The sequence below is a fragment of the Opisthocomus hoazin genome, chromosome 6, assembly GCF_030867145.1.
Source record: "Opisthocomus hoazin isolate bOpiHoa1 chromosome 6, bOpiHoa1.hap1, whole genome shotgun sequence".
In the NCBI taxonomy this organism is placed as follows: Eukaryota; Metazoa; Chordata; class Aves; order Opisthocomiformes; family Opisthocomidae; genus Opisthocomus; species Opisthocomus hoazin.
The window spans coordinates 6,204,754-6,229,232 of NC_134419.1; the positions used below are offsets into that span (position 1 = coordinate 6,204,754).

Below are 24,479 nucleotides of genomic sequence, written 5' to 3' on the forward strand. Positions count from 1 at the left end.
AAGTCAGTTGCATGTTTATCAAGGAAGTAAATCTATCACATTTTTAAACGAGTAGCACTGTGGAACCTCAGAGGCACAAGGGGTTAGGATTTTGGAAGTCTGTCAAAAGTAGACGTCCCTGTCACACGCCAGATAGTTTTGGAAGTATGTAAATTGAAGGGAGATAAAGCTGAATTCTGAAGGTGCAACTCCTCCTCTGTGAACTCTCATGGTTCAACTTACTTGACTTGCCATCTGGGAGGTGTTAGTTGCTAAACAGGCCTGCACTTTCTAGGATGGTCGTGGCAGTCAGAATTTGGCTGGAACCCTACATGAGGCGTAGAGGTGACGAGGTGCATAACGGTAACATTGAAGTTATTTGATAGTATTGCATAGATCCGGATGAGAAACCAATCCTAAAGGCTCTGGCCTTTTCAGTGATGTCTGGACCAATGACTTCGCCCAATTTCTTGTTGCTTATATTACCCATTACACCTGTAAAGGCTGTAGGTATCAATCTTGTTAACTTGTCCCTGACTGGCCAAAAGATGTTGAATTCAGTAGTAACTTTAAACGCAATTTCTAGAGAAATCTGAATAGAGGAGTAACTGGGAAGTTAAAATATGTTATTGTGTTATCATCTGATAATTAACTAGAATTGTTATGAGGTGAAGGAAGAAAGCAGGATTAAACATTATTCATAACATTCAGAAGTAGCTGTTGGGAAGGAATTTGTTTTAAAGCTGTAGTGTGTACATGCAGAAGCATACCTAGATAGCTATGCCGTTTTGGATCAGACGGACAGAGTACACAGGCCTTAAAGGCAACTGCTTAGAAATAAGTTTCTGATTTTAAATGAAACCTTTCTTCTGTTTGTTACCATTTCAGACTTTTGTCCCAGTGTACAGAATATTTTGACCTGAGATGTCAGTTACTGGATGACCTCACATGTGAGTATGCACAGGCACACATCATTCTGATTGCAGCTTCCAAGCATGTCTTCCTTCTGTAGACAAGATGTAGAAGTGTCTTCACGGAGGGGTTACTACGCCATGAACTCGATGTGACCTGCCTGTGTGCTGGCTGTCCTGCGTTAATGCCTGACATGGACTGTTCTTGGTGTTTAGTAACACCAAGGCAGCTTGCTCCTTTTGGAAAGCGAAATGAGTTTCTCGCTGGAAGGTATACTTTGTACACATCGTGGGGGAAACTAGATCGTTACCAAATTGTTTGAAATTCTTTGTGTTTGTATTCTACATTTATAGAGCTGTTAATTTTTCTGGGTTTTCATTTTCTCTTGCAGCATCAGAAATGGAACAGCTAAAGATAAGCCCAGCTGCCATGTTAGAAGATGAGATCACCTGGCTAGACAACTTTGAACCCAACCGCACAGCTGAATGTGAGACCAGTGAAGCTGATAACATCCTGTTAGCAGGACACTTGAGGCTCATCAAGACTCTCCTTTCACTTTGCGGGGCAGAGAAGGAAATGGTTGGTAAGTATTCCTTTTTATGCTGAAGTGACTAGACTAGCATGAATTCTGCATAGCACTAACAGATGACTTGGTCAGCAGACAGTACATATGAAGACATTGTAATACATCAGTAGAAGTGACACAGAGCTATAAGGAGTAATTTTGGCAGTACGTTTGACATTTGATAAAATATTTGGATATGTGTTTTGTTGATGTGATGCTCTTAAGTGGTTTTGCTGTTGTGGAAGACCTTCTGACATTTACAGTGATAGTGTAGGTATTTAACAGTAGATGTGGATTACTGTGTTACAGGTTCATCTTTGATTAAGCCATTGTTGGATGATTTCCTCTTCCGAGCATCCAGGATTATTCTGAACAGCCATTCTCCAGCAGGGAGTGCTGCAATCAGTCAGCAAGACTTTCATCCAAAGTAAAAAAAAAATGGGTTTTTTTTTAGTTTATTTTGGGTTTTGTCCTAGATCTCATGAATTCAAATGTCACTCTGGGGCTAATACCAATGTTGGAAAGTTTCTCCAGTTCTGTACATTTCCTACAGAAGTGTCCAAATAGCATTTTTGTAAGTTTTTGTGACCCAAAATCATTGCTTTTCTGTACTTCCATAGTCTGTGCTTTGTTTGTTAGATCAATGACGAACTGCTAGCACAACTGAGTGCTGATTTCATCAGTCCAAAGAGTATTCCTTTAGTTCATCATTGCTTGGGAAGCTGCCTGAATTGGAGCATGAAAAGGAAATTAACTTTCCAAGCCACTTGTAAATGAGAATCTCAAAATTCCACTATCTTATTTTTCCTTTCAAAAGAACTTTTGTAAAAAGCTAATGCTGAGCAAGTCTCCTTGTGCCTGAGAGAGCTGATAATAGCCCAGAATATATCAAATGAGGAAAAAAGAGTGGGCTTTCTCTTTCCTGTCACACCTGCCTTCTGTAATTGCCATACAACATCTGAAGGGGCGGGCAAATCAGCTCATGTGGAGTTTTGTGCTGCTGCAGCTGGATTGCTCACATTACCCTGACTAGTTGGTGTTAGAGCTGGATCAGGCACATCCGCGCTGCCTTTCCACAAACCCGAAAGAATGTTTCAGTGGAGCATTTAGCAACCCCTTGGCGGAATGGGACTTCCTATACCTTAGTGCTTTTCTCCCTTGCAGTTCACCTCAAGCATGCTCATTTGTTTGCTTAAAGTAAATAGAGCCTTTTCTTTGACCTTTATAAGAAAGGACTGGTGTGTTTGATCCACTGAAAAGAGCTAAGTAGAAGTGTTTTGTAGTGGTCCAGCGCAGCTTAGGTCTAAGGTCATCTCTTGTAGCAAGTAAGTTATCTGGTCTAGCTCTTTCAAAGCTTGTCTCCCTGTAAATAAGTCATTATGTCTCTATCAGTGTTACAGTGAGAGAGAGTATGTGTCTGTCTGTCCTCAGATGTACAACCAATTCTGTGTCTTCTTTTTAGGGCACCTACTTTTCCTTGCTATTGGATGTTAACAACAGATGTCTCCATGTCAGTAAGGGAGGCTTATTTAAAGGAGCGTTCCTGGTGCTGCTTTTCTGATTCGAGTCTTCCCTGTTCCCCTTCCATAAGAAAGAAAAAATAGCACTCTGCGGTCTCTCAGCAGTGTTTTATCATTTGAAGTGCTCTTTTTGTAGAGTAATTGTCGCTTGTTCTGAGTAATATGGCTTTCTGGAATTAGAAATAATTGAGTCATCTACAAAATAGATCTCAAATGTGGTTTTCTTTTTAGGTGCAGTACAGCAGATAGCCGATTAGCTGCTTATGAAGTGTTAGTAATGCTGGCTGATAGCTCGCCTTCCAATCTCCAGCTTATTACAAAAGAGCTGCTTTCTATGCATCACCAGTGTGACCCTGCACTTACCAAGGAGTTTGATGTAAGCAAAAAGCCTTTTTTGATTTGTTTTAGCGTGGTTTGGCGTACTGTGTATCATCTACTTAACTGCTCCATTCATGAAATTTCCGTGGTCTCCAACTGAAGGTGGCAAAAATCAGAAAAGAGTAAATGCAGACCCGCTGGATTTTCCTCAGAAGCAAATACTCCAGTGGGTCTTTGTCAGTTCTTATCTGGATAAGAAAGAAGTACTTCCTAAATATCACTATTTTATGTAGATGCATTTTAGGCCATTTTTAACAGTTTTGTGTGAAGTGTTAAATACCTAAATGACCAAATATAGTGCTCTCATGATCTTTCAGAATTTATATTCCTGGTTTTCCATTAAATTTCTCTCAACATCTGATACAAAGGTGATTATGAAAGCTATAATGTGTTGTTGGCATCTCATGCTTTTTATAACTTACTGGGACAAAAAATGTGTTTGTCATTCTAGTATCTTCCACCAGTGGATAGTCGCTCCATCTCAGGATTTGTGGGACTGAAGAATGGTGGTGCTACTTGTTACATGAATGCTGTCTTCCAGCAGCTGTATATGCAGCCTGGTCTCCCAGAGGTAATTGGTTCAACATCCAGTAAAGTCCTCTTCTTGCAATTACTGTCACCTGAACTGCACGTTCATCTTAGCACCATTTGTAAATTAATTGTTTAAAAAAAATAAATAAACCCTGTAAATAAGTGGGTATACATAAATATATACACACAAGAAGTATATAAATTATGAGTTGTTGTGCTGTGTGTCATGACAACTTAGAGTAATAGTTTTGCCAAGAACCAATTTAGTAAGGTTATTTGTTTTCCTTCCAGGCCTTGCTTTCCATTGATGATGATACAGACAATCCAGATGACAATGTGTTCTATCAAGTTCAATCTCTCTTTGGTCATTTGATGGAAAGCAAGCTACAGTATTACGTACCTGAGAACTTTTGGAAGGTATTATGTCTTTTTGTTTAGAATACACAGCTTTCACACTCCACAAGTAATCATTTGTTCAGCCTTTTCTCACTGCAGAACTTCCAGAGATAAAGTTCTAGTTCAAAAAGTCCAAACATGTAAAAATAACAAATTTCTTTTAAAAATCACTTTCGTTAGTGATATATATATGGAACAACTGCCTTTTAATATACATTTATACTTTATACAGATTTTCAAGATGTGGAATAAGGAACTTTATGTTAGAGAGCAACAAGATGCTTATGAGTTCTTCACCAGTCTTATAGATCAGATGGATGAGTACCTCAAGGTAAAAACCTCAGGGGGTTCTTTCCTTGTTTATATGCCTCTCCTTGGTACCTTTTCTCTCTTTCTCCTTTGTTCTTCAGAAAAGAAGGCAGAGTGCCATTTGTCTTGTTTTATAATCTACATAGTGTTCAGAAGTTTAAAATTCCCACTGCTTTCTTGATCTTTCACTCTGCACTTTCACTGATGTTTAACTTTACATGTCCAACAGAAAATAGGAAGAGACCAAATATTTAAGAATACTTTTCAAGGAATCTTCTCTGATCAGAAGATCTGCAAGGACTGTCCTCACAGGTGATGTTACTTTTAATGCATTAGTTACCAAGTTATGTGCTCCCATAACTACTAAGATACATAGATCAAAATAGCACAAGAAAGTAGAGGTATAGGCCTTTGTGAGCATTACAGCTGTTGGTAACTATAGGACAAATGCAATATTTTTTCCTAAGCATATGTCTTGTTAATGCAAGTTTGATAGGTTCTACTCTGTCAATGCCTTGACTGTTTTTCTTCTTGAACTTAGATATGAGCGTGAGGAAGCCTTCATGGCTCTCAACCTAGGTGTGACTTCATGTCAAAGTCTGGAGATATCATTGGATCAGTTTGTTAGAGGAGAAGTTCTGGAAGGAAGCAATGCATACTACTGTGAAAAGTGCAAAGAAAAGGTATTGGTTCTTTATGTGAAAGAAGATTCAGCTGTAGCTTGATATTTTCTTAAGCATTACATGGTCATAGAAGCAGTGCTTAGGTACTGCTTACTCTTTCTACGTTGAAGACATAATCAAAAGGTTAAATCCATAAATCCATGCAGATAGCATTTGTCATTCCATGTAACTCATATTGTAGATTGAACATTTAGAGGGATGGCAATATGCTAAAATGTTCTGTAACATACTAGCTCACTGCACAAACTCTGTAATACCTGTAGTAGTACCCTCTCTGTACGTATTATAGTCATCCTGCCTCCCCTGGCTGGATTGTAAATCCGTTCGAGATGGCTGGAGTTGTGCATCTATAGAAGAATACTGTAGAATGTTTGAGGTATATAGATAGAGGTGATACTTTTCTTTCTTTTTAAGAGAACTACAGTGAAGCGCACATGCATCAAGGTCTTACCTAGCCTGTTGGTGATTCACCTGATGAGATTTGGCTTTGACTGGGAGAGCGGACGTTCCATTAAATATGATGAACAAATAAGGGTAAGAAAACTTTTCTGTATGGCTTCCTCCCTGCCCCACTGCTTCGTGGAGTTGGACAGTGGAGTGGACTCTCACTCTTCCTATTCATTCTTCCTTCTTTTCCCCACATTTTGATACAGGGATTTTTAGTACCTGGTACATTTATGACATGATCATGCTACAGAAAAGAAGTTTTTTTCCTTAGAGCTTTCCTTGTCTGCAACATTCTTGGGGTCCTTTCAGAAAGCAAGAGCAAAAACCTCTGTAAAGACGTTTTATTTAACTTCTGTGTCATAAGGATAAAAAGTTGAAGTACCATGTTTTCCTTTGATGTTCCCAGCGTGGGAAGTATTAATACAATTCTCACAAAATTACACTAAGCATATACACAGTATGATGTCTCGGTTAATCTGAAATATCTCTTGAAACAGTTTCCCTGGATGCTGAATATGGAACCTTACACTGTGTCAGGGATGGCTCGCCAGGACTCATCCTCGGAAGTGGGGGACAATGGTAGAAATGCGGATCAAGGAGGTGGAGGCTCCCCAAGGAAGAAAGTTGCCCCTACAGAAAACTATGAGCTTGTCGGTGTGATTGTTCACAGTGGCCAGGCACATGCAGGGCACTACTACTCCTTTATAAAGGACAGGAGGTAATGGCCAAGAAGATTTATCGGGGGGGGGAGCGGTCTAAAGACTGCCTGTTTTGGGGAGTTGTAGTGAGCCATCCAGAGCTCTGCTGGAAGCACTCTACCCTGTCTTAACACCCAGCATTGTGAGTGTTAAGACAATAACACAAAAGTACGGGACACCATATTATAAAAGTCTCAACAATTCTTACATACCTTGTATTGCAGTTGGAGGGCTTCCTGTGACACTTAGTTGCAGGTGATGTGCTTCTCATATTTTTAATCAAGCTGCTTCTTTTAAAATGTAACTTTGACATTGAACTCTGCTTTCTATCGACTGTCAAAACAAATGTGAGTTCAGCGTTGTCATTCCTAGGGTATTCAGGGTGGTTTGGTTTTTTACTAGACTATCAAGTAACTTTATTTCTGTTCTGTTTCTGTTCTGTTTTGATCTTAGGGGATGTGGAAAAGGAAAGTGGTATAAATTTAATGACACTATTGTTGAAGAATTTGATTTAACTGATGAAACCTTGGAATATGAATGTTTTGGTGGAGAGTATAGACCTAAAGTCTACGATCAATGTAAGCAGGAGTACAGATTGATTTACAGTAGCTTTATATTTCATACTGGTTCTCAGTAGAGGTAGAGCTAGTCCATTATGTCTACTTTAAGTTACTTGGTCTAATAACAGTTCTGAAGCAGTTATTTCCTGAAGCCTTCTGTTTTCAGAAGGGCATAACAGCTTGTACATGTCCTAATGTTTGTGGAACCATGTTCACTGTTGTTCAGCACTTTGTAGACTTAGTAGCAGAGGAGATTCAAAAGTAAGATGTCACCTTGTTAAAATAGTTTAAAAAAGAAAAAAACCCACCACAAAACAGGCCTTATTTTAGGCTAGTGAAAATGACTGTGCATAGAACGTGGTGTGGCATCATATAGTTAAACAGTGCTGTAAGGAATTACTTCCAAATACATTTCTACCAGTATTTGCTTGTTTCATAATTCCGATAATTGTCTTTTTAAAATATGTATGCTTTTTGCAAAAATATTTTAGAATTCAGTTTTTCATTATTCACTAGCATAGACTGACGTTTTGATCTGACAAGTGACTTTGTACCGCCACAGTGTACATTACTCGCACACCCAGTTTCACTTCCCCATAGGAATGAGAAAGGTACTAAACCTTGAAAGGCCTCCATCGAATGCCTTTTCTCCCATCAGCTAACCCTTACCCTGATGTGCGTCGGCGCTACTGGAATGCCTATATGCTGTTTTACCAGAGAGTGTCTGACCAGAACTCTCCAGTCTTACCAAAGAAAAGTCGAGTGAGTGTTGTGCGTCAAGAAGCTGAGGACCTCTCCTTGTAAGTTTCTCTTGTGTCTATAAAGGTTTCTTTTATGTTGATCTCTAGACCCTATCTGCAGAACTAAATGAGTAATTCCTGTTCAGCAAAGGAGTATGTTGACCTTTCTGTTGTTTAGGTTTGTTTTTTTAAGCTGCTTAATGAATAGTCTTTTATTGCTTTTATAACTTCCTCTTCCATACTGCTGTCACTACTGCAGTAAGAAGCTCAAGCTGACTGACAGACTCATGAAGTATTTAGACTGTAATCTAAATTTCCCTTAAGATTATACTGGCTTAAACTTGAACTGTAAATTTGTCGTAGGATTTCATTATTCACCTTGAGCTTCTATATATTTCAGATCGGCTCCATCTTCACCAGAAATTTCACCCCAGTCATCACCTCGACCCCATAGGCCCAACAGTGACCGCCTCTCCATCTTGACTAAGTTGGTTCGAAAAGGAGAAAAAAAGGGACTTTTTGTAGAGAAAATGCCTGTGCGGATATATCAGGTAGAGCACTCTGAAAGTGGGACCTAAGTCCTACTCATATGAAATTTAAGCACATAGTAAGACAAACACAGTCACTTTGAAGGTGGCCTTGAAGTAATTCCCTTTTTGAAAGCAAAGCTAGACAGTAACTCTGGATTCTGACATAAAGTTATTAACAAGCTGTTTGATGGTACATTATTGTAAGTTTTGCTGTCCCTTCTCACAAAATTGACCCATCATTCTTTGCTTTGAAGAAACTGTAGGCAAATTAGTCAAACGTGAGATATGTCAGCAGTCAGCATGCAAGCAGGGAGAGAGAAGAGCAGAGAAGATGTTTCCTTTGAAGTACACTTGTGTAGTAATGGAAACGATGGCAAATTACAGCCATCTTCAAGTTGCTGAGTTCACAAGAATGTAGAAAGGGGAGGAGAAGTGAGAGAAACCAAAATCAGCTTCAATTCTGTTCATGCATCTTAGCTTATGTAGTACTGAATATGATCTCAAAGCAGAAAACACGGGCGTTGAAAGCAACTTTGCAAGTCAGGACTGAAAATGGAAGTGCGATGGCATTGGCAGAGCAGTAGGAGGGTGGTAGAACCTGCATACCGGTTAGCTGTCATAAAAGGAGGGAAGGGCTTAGTCTGCAGGCCTGCAGCTCTGGTCCGTACAGGGGAGGGTACAATCCTGCACATATCTGGCCTTCTGAACACACACCATCCTGCTGATATGCACATCTGCAAGAGAGCCCACATCACATGCATGGTCAGAATAAACTGTGCAGGCTATGTATGGCCCTCCACATGGGCTGTATACGGGCATTAGTAGCCACTTCAGGCATTATTGTATCCGGGGTTGTATTATTACAGTAAACAGAACTTGGCTCAAATTTATGGAGAGTCTTTCAGCGAAATCTCATTTAAAAAAGGAGGACTTGGCATTTGAGTACGTTATTGTGGCTGCAGCTTGTAATTAAACGATGGCTTCTTGCTCTCTACATGTAAATTTTGTTAAGCGAGCCTCTCAGGTTTGAAGGATATTCTCAGGGCTTTTTTATTAAAAGCGAGCAAAAAAAAAATAGAACTTAGCAACAACTTCTTCCTTTTTCTTTTCCCTTAATGGGCAAATGAAGTCTCTCGTCTGTTGTCTCATGTGTTGTAATACCATTGGAAGAAAATCACTGGTTTATACAAATATTCTAAGTCTCCTATATGTATTTTTCCCTCTGCTGAAGCAGTGATTCAGAGCGTGAGCAGAGTAGGTCTGACACTGGTTTTTAAACACCACGCATATTTACATGAAAGATGGAATTTTAGTTAAAGAAACGTAGTTTGACAACATTTTAATTTTTGTGTCTTCTTTTATTTTTACAGATGGTGAGAGATGAAAACTTGAAATTTATGAAGAATAGAGATGTATACAGTAGTGACTACTTCAGTTTTGTTCTGTCATTAGCTTCACTGAATGCTGTAAGTACCTAGTTTTTAATCTTGGACTACTTGGAATATGTTGGGTAGAAAGGGCCGCTGATGCTCTTCGGGTCACAACCAGGAAAACTGGAAGGGAAGGGTTGGTGTGATTTTGCTTTTCCAGCTGTGCAATTCGTTGTCTCCAATAATTTTTCACACTGATAACATCTGTCTCAAAGCTGACTCTAGCCTCCTGTTCTAGTAGTGGGAGAAACATCCTTGTGCCATAGTAAAATTTATGAAAGAGCACACACCTTTTTTAATGATGTGAACTGAGCTCTAGAGGGACAGAAATTCCTCCCTGTATGGAAGATCCAAAAGTTGGTGTTAGTCACCTCAAAGTTGGTAGACTTTCATTGGAAATACAGTTTGCTAATTAAGTTTCTCTAAGTGAAGTAATAAACAAACCAGCATTTATTGAATTTATTAAATCCACAGATCCTAGTGTGCCTTACAGCAAGTTTGTTCTCGTTTTAGCATATTTGTTAACTAGCATAGTCAGCACTGGAGACTGTTTTTAGCACAGAAAAATGCTTTGGTTTATTTTTTCCAAATGAAGTAAATTACTTGAATAAAACATGTTGATCTGTTGAAAGAGACAGCGTATGTGCTGCAGGCATACTTCTGCTCTGAAGTAAATTTGACATTTCTTTCAGACTAAGGTAAAGCATCCTTATTATCCATGCATGGCGAAGGTGAGCTTACAGCTGGCAGTCCAGTTCCTCTTCCAAACCTATCTCCGAACCAAGAAGAAACTCAGGTAAGGCCTTGCTCTGGATACTGTAGCAACACATTCTGAGCTTTTTGTGCTTGTCATACCTACAGTGCCTTGAATACTGCGGGTAGCATAGACATTCACAGAAGTAGCAATACATTTCTGCTTTGAACTGGAATCCTGTTGGAAAGAAATCTAAGGGAGGACAGAGGGTCATATGTAACCTGTCAGTTTGCTGCCTCTCCCAGCTGTCTGTTATTTCAGTGGTAGTGGTTTGAGCATGGAGAGACTTTAATGGATTTAAAGACAGCAGTATTTTTGTCTTAAGCCATCTAGTGTATGTCAATTAAAGTAAAATTGTTTCTATTTGGCAAACAAGAAACATGGCTTAGGTTTTGGAGGTGTTTTTCATTACTGACAGTTGCCCCTGTTTTGTTAAAGGGCTGACACAGAAGAATGGATTGCTACCATAGATGCACTGCTCTCCAAAAGCATTGATGCTTGTCAGTGGTTAGTTGAATATTTTGTCGGGCCAGAGGGCCGGGAGCTTGTAAAGTAAGTACTGGTAATTCTATTTTAAGTGTTTTGTGTCTCATGTGTCTATAAAGCTTCTCAATAACATGATCTGGGCTATACTGATGTGTTCCCAAAGAGCTGACTGTGCACATTCTTTAAACAGACACTGTAGATAATCACTTGGGGTTTTATTTCTAGTGTTTTCCTAGATTGTGCAGCTTTCTGAGTAATTCTGAAAATCTGATAGAATAGTGCAGTGTACGTGGAGGACGATGCAGATGTTTAATTCAGTGGAGTGCCTTGGAATGGGCCTAAGTTTATGTCTAGTCACTCATGCAAGCAGTGGGAAAGGACAATATGGTGAAAGTGTTTGGGGTAAGGTAAGTTAAATGCTTACCTGACAAAGATCACAGATAAATTGAAAAGAATTCTTCTCGCCAAGCTCAAGATCCACTAATAGGTGTTTTCAAAAGACCTAAGGCAAGTTCTTGGAGAAATGACAGAGATGTGTTGATGTAAAGAAAATTTTCTCTGTGAAGTTGCATTGAAAGACAGGATCCTATGATAACTTTTAGTTTTAACTCTTTTGTTATTTGAATTAATAAATACAAAGTAGTATCACTGGACTTACTAGTGACAAGCAGGAGTGCAAGAAAACAAGTTAAAACTTACCCACAGAGGTACAATACAAAAAGTATCCAGACTGTTATCCTTTCTAAAATTTTAGACACCATGCTTAATCACAGTAACCATGTGTACACGTTGATTCCAGTTCTCTTTGCAGCTTCGCCTTTTATCTTCCAGGACTTTCCTCCTGGAATGCAGTGTAAGAGAGGTGCGAGTTGCTGTAGCCACTATTCTTGAAAAAACCCTCGACAGTGCCTTGCTTTATCAGGAGAAGGTGAGTGTCACCTCATTACCGATGATCCTGGCGGTTGTCTCTACCTAATGGCTTTTGCTGTGTTTGCAGACAATGCTGTGTGATTTGTAAATGACAGGGTGAAAGGCTCTCGTCTTGGTCGTGCTCATAGCTCTTTCTTGAATAGGTTGATACTTGTCTGCTCCTACTCTAGGAGGCAACATGCTGTAATTCTCAGAATTTAAGTTCAAAGTATTAGTTATAAATAATTCTTCCTGATTTCAGCTTGTCTTGTAAAGTGACGTCACGTATTCTTTTAATAGTTTGGGAACAATTTTCTTAAGATTTATTCTCTTTTTCTGTAATCGAGACATTCAAGAAATCAGCTTAATTTTTAGCTGATTCTCCTTCCTCACTCAGAAGCCTATAGCAGTAGTAACTGAGCTATCTTATTCTAGAGAAAGACCATAGCTATGGTTAGTGTTCAAAAGTTTCATTTTCCTTTAGAAAATCTTGGCAAATAAGTTCAGGAAGTGCAGCTTTGTTACATGTGACTGCTCCTGATATTGTAGGAAGATTCATCAGGAGATCTGTGAAAAGGAGTAACTTGCAAAATGTCTGAGATTCACTTATTTCCCATGGGATACCTGGACCATATCATTTATATTAAGAGAATTCAGACAGAAGTGGTATCTGTGGTGTATTCCTGTAAGTTGTCAGTGGGTGCTTGAACTCTTTTGAACACAGAATGTCCAAGTCTTGTTTAGTCTGAATTTTTTTCTTTTTTACATCAAGTTTTAATATTTGATGCGATAGAATGTTTTTCCGATCCCGTTTCTGGGGTGTATCCTTTCTTTTTCATCCAGTGTCATGGATGGAAGGCACTACGGGTCTACAGGCTTCTGCTAAGAAAATTTGCCTTATTTAGAGGTTTTAGGAAAGATTACTATGAGGTCCTACAGCTGAGTACAGTAGTAAGGAGATGAACATTTACAATATAGTTTGATAGTTTTTGGTTACTTCCTCTTGGCTGTTAGTTCCTGTCTGTTAACTGAGGTGTAATAAACTGTATACCAGTGTGTATACCCTTAGTGTGCTTTGGTGCAAACTAAACGCTTTTTGTGTAGCTGAGTGTGATAGTGTGCCGACAGGAGACCTTGTGTGACAGTTTACTTCTAGTCTGGTTTGTTTTGTGTTGCTGTAATGACCGGCACATTTGAACATAGTTCACTTTGAGGAGTAATTTGAACTGCTTTAAAAATATTGCAAACTTGTGTAACTGCTGAGTTCCACCTCTCTGAGCGGGTTACCTACATGCCAATGCTTTCATTACTTTCCTGTTTAATATATGCAGCATTCATTCGAAGAGTTAAAAATGGGAAGGCTGCAATCCTTTGTTAGCTATTCATATTCATCACAGCAAGCGTATCTGACCATACATACAACTATTAACCATACCTTAACTCCAATAAGCAAAACTCTTTTGTTTTACAAGTAGTAGATGACTGTTTAAATTCAAATTAATCTTTTCACAGTTAAAAAGTCTACATAAATTATTGGAGGTGCTACTTGCTCTACTGGATAAAGATGTACCTGAAAACTGTAAAAACTGTGCTCAATACTTTTTGCTATTCAACAACTTTGTACAGAAGGTAAGAAACCATTGTTTCTTTCAGGTTCCTTTAACTTTAAAGGACAGCAGTAAAATAGCTCGTCATCTGTATTCATAGGAGGTTTAAGCAGCACAGTGAAACTGTTCCAGAACTTTTATTCGAGGGGGGGGGGGGGGGGGGGGGGGGTCTGTTTTTGAAAAGTAAATGGCTTTGAACACTGGATTAAGATAAAATCACACAAAAATATACGAGCAAAGTATACATATTGAAGATGTCATTTGCAAAGTCTGAATGTTGCGTTTCTGTTTAGGGAGCTTGGTTTTGGCTGTTCTTGGAAAAAAAAAAAGTGTTCAGGACTTTATTTCTATGGGAAACAAAACAACTGACTGGACTGTGCTGTTCACCCCAGTGTGGTTTCTCTCTATTCCCCTATCCTTGTTTCGTTTTGTTTTTTATATGACACTTGTTTTGCATTTGCTGATTCTGGTCTACTTTGTGTAATGTGCTCAATATAATGAGACAGGTTTTAGGGGTGTAGCTTATTGATCTATGTGACTCTTACTTTTAGAGTAGGAAATGCAGTGTTTAGGCTATACTTTTTACGTTTGTTCCCTAGAGTATTCGTTCTTTACCTGCACAGGAATGTAACTTTTTTATTGTGTCCAAACAGCAGGGTATAAGGGCTAGCAGTCTTCTTCTCAGACACTCTGCTTTGAGGCACATGATCAACTTTCTTCTTGGCCCCAACCGGCAGAGTAATCAGGTAAAGCTTACATAGCATGTGTTCTTGTGCTGTAGTCTGTGTCCATCCCTGTGTTTTTACAGTGTTTAAATTATGGATAAATACTTCTCAGGTGGTAGAATGGACTACTCCTTGGATTATTCTGTAAACATTGCGCAAGTCTTAGTCTACCTGTGTGTACTTAACACGAAAACAGCTGTGTTGTCAGAAGTGAGTGTATGCTTTTGATAATAACAACATTTTCACCAACTTGAAAGTATTAGAACATGGTGCTGGACTGTCAGGGACATTGCTTTGTTTTGACTTAGCAAAAGCTGACTAAATCAACTAATGAAAATTTAATTAAATGTCTCTCCTTTGTCTCAAGCAGAATCGCAGGTGGAGCTCAGCACAAGCACGTGAGTTTGGATATCTTCACAATACCGTAGCACTACTTGTTTTGCACTCTGATGTCTCCTCACAAAGAAATGTTGGTAAGAATTGCGTTTTTGCCTTTTGATGACTTTGCATTTTAGTTACTTTGACTAGGAGTAACGATATCAGCAAGGAAAATACAATAACTTTGAGCTTCAGGCAGTAGTGGTTAGCATACGTTTCATTACTTCTTATTTTGCTGTAACTGTACCAAGAGGCTGTGGCAAACGGATAGTATTACAGGCACTTGGGGCAGGGGGAAATCTTAATATTGACATTATTATGCCTTCCACCCTCTCCCATATGCCTAAAAGGTCTTTCCTTATGTGAGGGAATCAAGCTGTGCCATTGCTGGCTGGAACAGACTTGCAGCCTATCAGAGGCTGTATTTTGCTTAGATTTGTTATGCCTTTTGCTAATCTGAAGGGGAGTATTTAGCCTGAGCTACAAATTACAAGCTGTGAAATTCTTTCCTAGATATTTCTTACAAGAAGCAGAAATATCCAAAGAAGGATAATAAAGGAATAAATTGAGATCTTCAGTTTCCTGAAGGAGGAATTTAAAGTTGTATTTAAAAGAATAACTTTATTTCTGTCTAGGGTTTAAAGTTTCTGGAGTTGGAGGTGGTCGAAAGTCATAAAGTAAAAGAATGATAAACGTTCTGAATATGATGAGTGTGCAACAGTGATTGGGAGTGAAACTAAAGTTCAAAGTACTGATAGTCAATATGAACACTTTGCTTTGACCTTCTTGCAATTCATTTGCCTATGTTGTCACTGAAGTAAATGACACTTCAGCGTGCAAGAGATTGTTACTTGGAGTGGCACCGTATGAGCTATAAGCTAGTTGAGATGAATACCATTACAGATTATGTGGTGCCAGATGAGCAGCAGTGTCTTTAAGGTGTGTAGAACAAACTAATTTATTAGTGGATTGTTTTTGTATTTGCTGTTATAGCTCCTGGTCTCTTTAAGCAGCGTCCACCTCTAAGCATCACCGCTTCAGGTCCACTTTTGACTCTCCATGAAGAAGTGGAAGCCTTGTTATTCCTGTCTGAGGGAAAACCCTACTTAATGGAGGTATCTGGTCTAAATTCTGCCCTAATAGAACCTAAAATCTGGTCTGATGTGATTTCTTTGAAGTATCCTTGCATGAAAACACTGAATGTTAAAAAGCAGCCAGCTAGGAAGTACGTGGCTAGTATTTTGAGCCTAAAAAAGAAGGGACCTTTGGTTTCTTCTTGACCCCTTCTTATTCTAGTATATCCCTAAACTTAGGGGTCTCATTTGAGAATTTACGAAGTTAGCAAAGGCAGCTGAACATGTTTGGCAAGTGCCCATGCAGTCAGTTACCGTGTGTCAGCTGGAGGTGCTGACTTGAATTGCTCTGACTTAATGGACCATGCTTGACCAGACCCTTGGAGGTGGACAGCAGGAGCTGAATGGTGTGCTGTGAGAGCAGGGGTTCAGCTCGCTGGGCCGTGCAAGTGCCAGGAGAAAAAGCTGCATCCTTCCTGGAAAAGACTAACATTCTATTACATACTTACTTAGAAGTAATTGTACAGCTGTGTCTGAAATTGTTTGCACTTTTCCATTAGGTGATGTATGCGTTACGAGAGCTAACTGGATCTCTGTCGGTTCTCATTGAGATGGTGGTCTACTGCTGCTTTTGTAATGAGCACTTTTCCTTTACTGTGCTACACTTCATCAAGGTATGGAGATAATCAAGATAAGCTTTTTACATAAGCGTTTGTCCTAGGCTTTGGTCATACTGCGTCTGGTTGGTTAGAATGGCACTGGAATCTGCAGAACAATCAGTACAGTTTGTTGGATTTGGGGAGGGGTGTTTATGGGTTTGAGGCTGGGGTTTTCTTAGGCTTTTACTGTTTAAAACAACAAATTTTCAAAAACCTGTAAAGCTGTCTTGTAATTCTTTGCGTCATCAATGTATTTTACTGTCCAAGTAACTTTATATTTCTTACATGCAGACTCAGCTGGAAACTGCTCCACCTCATGAACTGAAAAACATATTCCAGTTACTCCATGAGATACTGGTAGGTGAAGGGTAAAGACTCGTATGGGGTAGATTTTGTATTGATGCGTAGTGAAAAAAGTCAGGACTGCGTTGGTAATTTCAGCATCCACATATCTTTTAATCCTTTGGTCTGGAGTTTTTATGACTTTTTTAATTGCTGTCTTGATAATCTGGTGATATATGAAACTTCACAAGTCTTATTTGTCTTTCATGTCAAGGTGGTTAAAACCATTCTGTAGAATAGATACAGGTATCACACACAACTAACTTACATTGATTTTTTTCTTTGCTGACAGGTTATTGAGGACCCATTACAAGTAGAGCGCATCAAATTTGCCTTTGAAACTGAAAATGGATTAATAGGCAAGTAAGCCAGTTGGTGACAACTCCTATCTCCTGCTGACCCTCATGTTGGTGACGGTTCATATCATCTCCTAGTTTCTAATTCTTCTAAACTGTTCTACTTCTCAGGGAAAACAACTTGACACATTTGATTTAGCCACCACCACCCTATAACACTCTAAGAAAATCTACAATAAGCATTAGAATGTTATAGTAATGGCAAACTGGAAAGGAATATAACTGGGAAAAACTGACAGCAGCAGTCAGCGAACCCAGAGTGGTACTTATATACTTAGAGGGACCTTAAGGAACCTTAGCCAAGGGGCTGGCAAGAGATCTAACTTTTTTAAATAAGCAGTGGATCAAGGTGTATACATAATGCAGGGGAGGAAAAAGAAAGTACCTTGGATTAACATAGCAGATTAGCTCTATGAATCCTGTAGCCTTAAAAATTAATTTTTATTGCTTACGTATCTCAATAAATTGCCAATTTTTTTGCTTTGTCAGCATCCTAATTACCATGAAAAGAAACTGGTTCAGCCTGGAAGGGTGCTAATACTACTAACTGCAGGATAGCCTCCTAATCTGACTGCTGGCCCCTGGGTGTTGCTGCTCATACAAAGTCTTGTCTCTCCATTTGATACAGAGACTTTCCTGAAGTTACTAGAGCATTCAAAAGCAACAGATAAGTCCCAGAAGTGGTGAGAGCTTGCTTCATGTGAATCAGGAGAAGAGACTTTGTGTACGAGAGAAATGTGGGGTAGCCACATGGTGCTCAAAGAGCAACTCTGATGAGTTAGGGCAGCCTGAGCATCTCTTTCGTAGCTGTTTGGATGAGGAGCTGCTTTGGATTGTGGCTTTCACCTTGAGTTATTTTGGATTCTGTTTCAGTGAGAAGGAATATTTAGCTTTGTTCTTTATTTCTCTCTTATACTTCAGTGCTCTTCTTTTTAGTAGTTTCCGTGTATCACGGATAGAAGAGAAGATAATATGCAGCAGTGTAAAAGAATAGCTAAGTGGTGGTTTTATTTCTGGGTAAATTGGTCCCACTTGGACCAATTCTGTTCTGTAACTTGGGCAATACGTGACCTTTCTTCCTCTACAGAAGAGAGGTGCAATTATTCGATTGGATTTTTATGCTGAAGGCTTCAAGAACTGCTCTGAGTTTTGGGAGTGAAAGTTCATTTTACCTTGGAGTTTCCTTGCGACAGCACTGAATGTCATGTAGTCTAACTGCACGTGGACCGTGACCGATCCATCACATTGGCTAGTTTTATTCCAGGAAAGGAAATCAGCAAATAATAGTTTTCTGTGGCCCTCAATACAGTGTTCGTACGTAATTTGCAGTACACCAGTGCTGTAATTTTAGTCGTCTGCTGTGGTTCAACATGAGAAAAACCAGTAATTTGCAGTTCCCTAGCAGTTATTTGCCAATTTTAGAGGTTTCACTACAGTGTTATTTGCTGCCTGCTATGGACAGAGCAACTTTTGAGCAGCAAATCTGATTGTGGCAGCTCCCTGGAAACCTTTGTGCTTCTCCTCAGTCAAAGAATTTTGTTGAAAGATGTGGGAATTCATGGTATAGATAACTTCCTGGTAGGAATGGCCTGGGGTTTTGCCCAAGTCTCCCACGGAAGAGATTCATGGCTCTTGAAATCTGCTATGCTTGTTTGTGTGAAGAAGCTTTAAACATTCTTCTAACTTCACAAATTTTGATCCAGGTGAAAGCTGGTGATCTGGGCCATTTATGGGTGTTTCGGACTTTTTTTTTCCTTCAGATAGATGTAACCGTAGCAATTATCTAACATAGAATGCGTTATAGGGGAAGAATAACTGCACTAGGAGAGGACTGTTTAAAATTCAGGTACCGCATTTGAAAGAATGACTGCGTTTTCTCTTTGATCCAATGGAGACGTGGAAGTACTCTGAACTGCCAGCAGTACAGCAGTGTGTTTAACACAAATACTCGTGCTAACGTCTGTAGAAATAACTTCTACCGCCTCAGTTAAACTAAGTTTTACCTTCATCTTTGTTATGTTTTCAGACTGGCTGGTACCCAGAAATCTGAATTGTGTTTCTTAATCCGTCTGTTTCTCCCCACAGCCTTGATGCACCACAGCAACCATGTGGACAGCAGCCGTTGTTACCAGTGTGTCAAGTTTCTTGTTACTTTGGCTCAGAAGTGAGTAATAAGGGTTTCGGAGGTCAGCCTCATCCCTACCTTAGGCCCCTCTGTGACTGTTTAGACTGCTGCTCTTTCTACTTTTGATCAGCATTATCTGTTGTTACTGTGATAGAAGTGGTGCTCAGAGGCCTGGATAGTACCTGTGTCAGTATGAAGTGAAATCTTTACTGATTAGTACCCGAGATGGATTTCTCATATAACAACCGATAATTACTGTTTATAAAGGCAGTTCAGCTATGCTCTGTAGAGCAGGAGCCTAGCACTAAGACCAAGATAAACATAAGGAAGCTGTCCTGGATTTTTGAAATATTATGATTCCGAAATTGTCTTTGTTTAGAGTTTGGCATATGTCCCGATAAAGCTTACTTCGGAAATACGTGAATCTGTGTAGCAGACTACTTCATGTAAACTTCACCAGACGTGCCTGCTCTTGCTGATTCACTGAACAGGGCTGTACAGTTTTAAGTCAGAGTTTGCAGTGACAACGGTGCGTACAGAGGGCAGCAGTGCAAAGAGAGAGAAGTCTCTGGGGGTTTTTAAGTTTGCCAGAATGCCTTGCTCATGACTAATGAATATGATTTCAATTTCCAAGGTGCCCTACTGCAAAAGATTATTTCAAGGAGAATTCCCACCACTGGAGTTGGGCTGTGCAGTGGCTACAGAAAAAGGTAATTTGGCCGTAACTTTACGGAGAAACTGTCACTTTGTTTACAACGAGAGTTATGAAATCTCCATGCTTTGTATGGCGCTCTGAGATGACTCTAAAGACAAAATACAAGCTACTTTACTTTTTACAAGGTAAGTTTGGATGCAGCTGAATCTGATGCGTGCAAGAACTTCAGTAGGCCCCCATATGTTTCAGCCGTGCATACATATACAGGGAATAAAACCAAGTGTGACTGATCGCAGTGATTATTCCCTGCCACGTGGGAAGCTTTCAGTGCCACTGTAGTTGTGTTAGAAGGTTTTGGTTTTTTAAACTCGCATCAACACACAGGCAAGGGAAAACAGCAAGGGAATGCATAAATGAGTGGATTCCTTACAGAATCATTGCAGCTTTGCACAAAACATAGCTGTTGACAGATACAGCTTTTTCCTCCCACACGTATAGTTTTTGTTCTTCCCTCTAAACTTAACGTAGGTTGGCCAACGCTTCTTTAATAAATACCCAAGGATGCTCTGGAAACAAAGCTCAACAGAATTGGCCCAGGTTTGCCTACAGTCAAGCAGGACCGTGCTTGGTCTCCCAGCACCGCATGCACAACACGCTGGTATCCCAGCTCCGGGCTGCTTTTCTGTCCTGACAGCTGCTGCCAGGCAGATGTCAGATGCATAAACTGTTACTGTACTGAACACTGGAAGCGGAATTAGTGGGATGCTGGCAGTGCAGCTGGCACAACTTGTTGCCACTCTTCTCTTGAAACACAGTGAACTGGCAGGTCTGGGTAGTCCTGCTGGACCCGTTTTTACTTTGTACTGGCTCACATAAACCCTGGATCCACCACTCTTCAGCTGGCATCCAGTAACTTGCACACACGTACAGCTACCAAATAAAGGGGGTTGGTTGCTGGCTTTCAGCTGAGGGGCAATAGCATCTCGGACTGTTGTGGCTGCATTAAAAGTGCACGCTTGTTGATGCCCCAGATCTCCAGCTGATTGCCAAAGGATTCAGGAAGCTTGTTCCCGGCTTATTAGTTCACCTGCCATCAGAAGTGGGTGAGGCTTTACACGTGTAAAACTCATGTGGCAATTTTACAACTTTCTTGACTTTTTATGCAGATGTCTGAACATTATTGGGCTCCACAGAGTAACGTATCCAATGAAACATCGACTGCAAAAACCTTCCAGCGCACTATTTCAGCACAGGTATGTATCACAGTCTTGGGAGACAGTGTTAAACTTGGATTATTTCCTTTTTTGCTTTTCAGTTAGTGTCTTTGGTTTGGGCAGTTTTAGTATATTCCAGTGCACTTAAGACCATTCTTCCTTTAGAAGCCCAGACCCTGTGGTTGTTCCTGAAAAAACTAACCCTTAAGTGATATTAGTCAGTACCTCACAATTACCTGTGATGACTCAGCCGTCTCACTACAGCAGCTATATTGTTTCAGAATGAACTTTAAAAAAAAAATAATAATTATAATGATTATGAGATGAAGATATCTCCATGGCCCCTGACACTCTCTTGGGCTGTTTCCAACTCAGGACACACTGGCCTATGCCACAGCCTTGCTGAATGAAAAAGATCAGTCTGGAAGCAGTAACGGGTCAGAAAGTAGCCCAGCCAACGAGAACGGAGAGAGACATCTCCAGCAGGTAACAATAAAATAAGGGCATGTTTATCTTCTGTTGCGTTGCTCTGTTAGACAGCTTGTTCCCGGGGCTCGGGTCAGAACTGTCACTGAATGTTGTAAGGTGCCCAATTAATGTGGCTAAAATAACATGCCGTATCTTTCTCTCCCCATCCCTTGTGTGCATTGAAAGGGCTCAGAGTCTCCTATGATGATTGGTGAGCCTAAAAGTGACCTTGATGACGTTGACCCATAGAGGATGCGATACCTATGAACACAAAAACAGGTCAACTCGAACGTTTAATGCCTGGTACCTACTGAAACTGGAGTCCTGTTGCTTATGCTGTTAGAAGAGTCTGGAAGAGAAGTGGCTTTGTGGGACCGGAAGCCACGCTGGAGGAGCTTGTTGCCCTGAAAGCTAAAAGCATTTTTTAGCCACGAAGGCTTCAGATCAATAAATGCTTTCGAAAACTGCATCTTCACCTGCAGTAGCTTATGACAGTCCAGACACCGAAAACAGTTTGTCAAGAAGATTTTTATCAAATACACAAACGCTAGTGGTTGAATTTTTATGTGAACATTAAATGAGTGAATGTAAAACTGTTGCTTTTCTGTGATGCTGCACAAAAATTCTTTTGGTTTTTATACAGGAAAAAAAAAAAAAGACGCCCTTATGTATGGAGGGCCAATTTTTAATCTTTCTGATAATATTGAATAGGAATATTCAAATTTCTGTAAAGATGTGTGATAACTTACATTTCATTGTAAAATATTAGTTAAAGAATGGGTTTACATAGGGACTTCTGTATTTAATATGTCTCCCTGCTAATTTGTAAAGCTCTTTGAGAAGGATCAGTAAGATTGCTCTGTAAGGAGAGCGATTCCTTACGGGATGGTTTGGTGAAGGAGCTCTGGATCGGGTCATCTTTTCTGGCACCCTTCCAAAAACCACAGACAACTGGGAAGGGCGATAAAAGAAAAGCTTTGTTCTCTAGGTATGCAAGTGTTTATTATTAAAGGATGTTGGTGAATTAAGAAAAAAAAAAGTTAATGAGTAGCTTCAAAGAAAAAAGCACTTTAAGACGGAATTCTGTTGCAGTTTTACTCATTAAATTTTTTTAACCTTTGGAGACATATTGAATAAGCTGGAGTCTCAATCATGTGATCTGCAATCACTTGCTTATGCTTTGAAATTACTGAGAAAGTTGGTATTGGTTGTATATGATGAATAATTCCTGGAGTGAGTTGGACACTGTTGTGCAGATTTTATAGCAATTTGAACACGGGGAAAGAATAATTTGGCTTTGTTTGTATTTTCACTTGACCAGGCAATGTTTATAATATCACAGCTCTTTTGATTTCCTCATAAACAACTGGAAACCAGTTGGGATTATTTGAGCACAGTTTTCTTTTCCACATCAAGTGCAGTTCAGTGATTTCTGGCTCTGGATACAAGCTTGCTTTGTGCCAACTAACTCTTCATCTTTGGTACATTTTGTGTTTGTCACATTCTCTGCACTGCTTTTTGCCTTTATTTATGGATTCTGCCTTACTTTAAAAGAATTATATAAACAAACATGCACAGAAATGGGGGACATCTTAAGGAGTGCCTGGGTACCTCCAGAATAGATAAATTTGCCAAGTTAAAGGCACAACCAGCCAAAAAGTGCCTTTTTTTTTGTTTTGTTTTACGTACTGTTGCCAAAACAAGGAGCAGCAGACAGCTTTTCACTGTTGTGCACTAATATTGAAATTTGAACCAGTCATTTCACTGTTGGGAGTAAACATCTGATCTGATTTCAGCTGAACAGCTTCGTCACTTCTTGCGGGTTAGGAGAGCCGTTGTCATAAATTGCGCGTGCGGAGAAGCAAGGGTGACGTTGTAGTGAACCTCTCACTTTCTTTTCCAAACAACGTCTTCATAGACACGTGGCGGAGTTAGCATTTTATAAATGTTTCTGAAAATGTGATGGGACATTTTAAATGTGATGTTTTAAATTAATTTTGAATGAATCATTTCTTACCGATACCCCTTCTTCCTTCTCCCGTCCCTAGTACTTTATGAAAGGGTCATAAATCATCACGAGAAGACAGTACACAGCGGTGATGGTGACGGAAGAAGCTGGCAGTGTTCCTGTGGGTTGGCACCGCTTGTCACTTCAGGCTCCTGTTATTTCCTATGGAAACAACATCCTCGATCACCGCAGGCCCAGAGAAGCATTGCTGAGAGAGTTGTGTCGAGGTGGCTCATCACCACTGTATACTTGAAACCAATACAAACTTTTTCATGGTTCTGCTCACGCTTGTACAAAGTCGATGGTTATCATTTGCAACAAGATGATACATGGTCAATTATTTTTGTTTCCAGCTGCTGTCATTTGAACCTGCTGAAGATTATTTTTTTGGAAAAATAGAGTTCAACAAAACTAGTTTTTGTGTAAATTGTGATGCATTTCTATGTTGTAATTTTTACTGCCAATCTTTTTGGATGAAAATGTTTTTATACAGCTTACAAAATGTTCAGTGAGGAGCAGCCGCAGCCTGCCTGTGAGCATTCGGGGCGATACTGTCTGATTAATACGTAGACATTTGGCACTGGAAAAATAGGCAGTCTTGATGAACAGTCTTGGGATTCCTGGTCTATGGAATAAAGTTATTCCTTTCACAGAAAACTAGTGTAATCTTTAGACTGCGCATACGCTGCTACGCTGTTGCCTTGCTGATCCTCTTATCGTCACACTCCATAGGCCGGTCCTTCAGATAACAAGCTCAGAGAGGTTGCCCTGGCTGCTGTTTTGGCTCCAGTCCAGAGTAAATCGCAGCGGCTGGAGGGCCCCCGGAGCTGCGCCGCTCTGGATCCTCGTGCCGTGGCACGTTCTGGTGCTCCGTCAGATTTGTATCTGAGAGCACTTTCTTCTCCTGACCTTCTTAGCAGAGTGATTTACCCTGGCCGCGCTTGCAGTCGTGGATTAGACCAACTTCTGTGGGTCAGAGAGCGAGATTTGCAGGCGATTGAATTAATTCTGCCTTCTCTGTAGGCATGAGATGCGGGAAGCC

The 24,479-nt window shown here is 40.0% G+C and overlaps 1 protein-coding gene across 3 annotated transcripts in view; it reads left to right on the plus strand.

The window, feature by feature from the left end:
• The window catches only part of USP24 (ubiquitin specific peptidase 24), a 67,047-nt gene extending 42,953 nt beyond the window's left edge, over positions 1-24,094 (plus strand). For 2 of the 3 annotated variants that reach the window (XM_075424426.1, XM_075424428.1), the window contains 30 exons: positions 868-929; positions 1,283-1,474; positions 1,766-1,883; positions 3,208-3,352; positions 3,806-3,925; positions 4,177-4,302; positions 4,514-4,612; positions 4,820-4,902; positions 5,132-5,273; positions 5,688-5,807; positions 6,218-6,438; positions 6,872-6,996; positions 7,637-7,778; positions 8,119-8,269; positions 9,619-9,714; positions 10,371-10,474; positions 10,871-10,984; positions 11,750-11,846; positions 13,340-13,456; positions 14,088-14,180; positions 14,527-14,632; positions 15,531-15,652; positions 16,171-16,284; positions 16,561-16,626; positions 16,904-16,970; positions 19,053-19,131; positions 19,727-19,802; positions 20,914-21,000; positions 21,337-21,447; positions 21,616-24,094. In XM_075424426.1, coding sequence (XP_075280541.1) covers positions 868-929; positions 1,283-1,474; positions 1,766-1,883; positions 3,208-3,352; positions 3,806-3,925; positions 4,177-4,302; positions 4,514-4,612; positions 4,820-4,902; positions 5,132-5,273; positions 5,688-5,807; positions 6,218-6,438; positions 6,872-6,996; positions 7,637-7,778; positions 8,119-8,269; positions 9,619-9,714; positions 10,371-10,474; positions 10,871-10,984; positions 11,750-11,846; positions 13,340-13,456; positions 14,088-14,180; positions 14,527-14,632; positions 15,531-15,652; positions 16,171-16,284; positions 16,561-16,626; positions 16,904-16,970; positions 19,053-19,131; positions 19,727-19,802; positions 20,914-21,000; positions 21,337-21,447; positions 21,616-21,678 — 3,358 coding nt within the window. In that variant the 3' untranslated portion in view covers positions 21,679-24,094. The remainder of the gene's footprint in view (positions 1-867; positions 930-1,282; positions 1,475-1,765; positions 1,884-3,207; positions 3,353-3,805; positions 3,926-4,176; positions 4,303-4,513; positions 4,613-4,819; positions 4,903-5,131; positions 5,274-5,687; positions 5,808-6,217; positions 6,439-6,871; positions 6,997-7,636; positions 7,779-8,118; positions 8,270-9,618; positions 9,715-10,370; positions 10,475-10,870; positions 10,985-11,749; positions 11,847-13,339; positions 13,457-14,087; positions 14,181-14,526; positions 14,633-15,530; positions 15,653-16,170; positions 16,285-16,560; positions 16,627-16,903; positions 16,971-19,052; positions 19,132-19,726; positions 19,803-20,913; positions 21,001-21,336; positions 21,448-21,615) is intronic. The other variant, XM_075424427.1, reaches the window with a different exon arrangement.
• Positions 24,095-24,479: the final 385 nt, after the last annotated feature.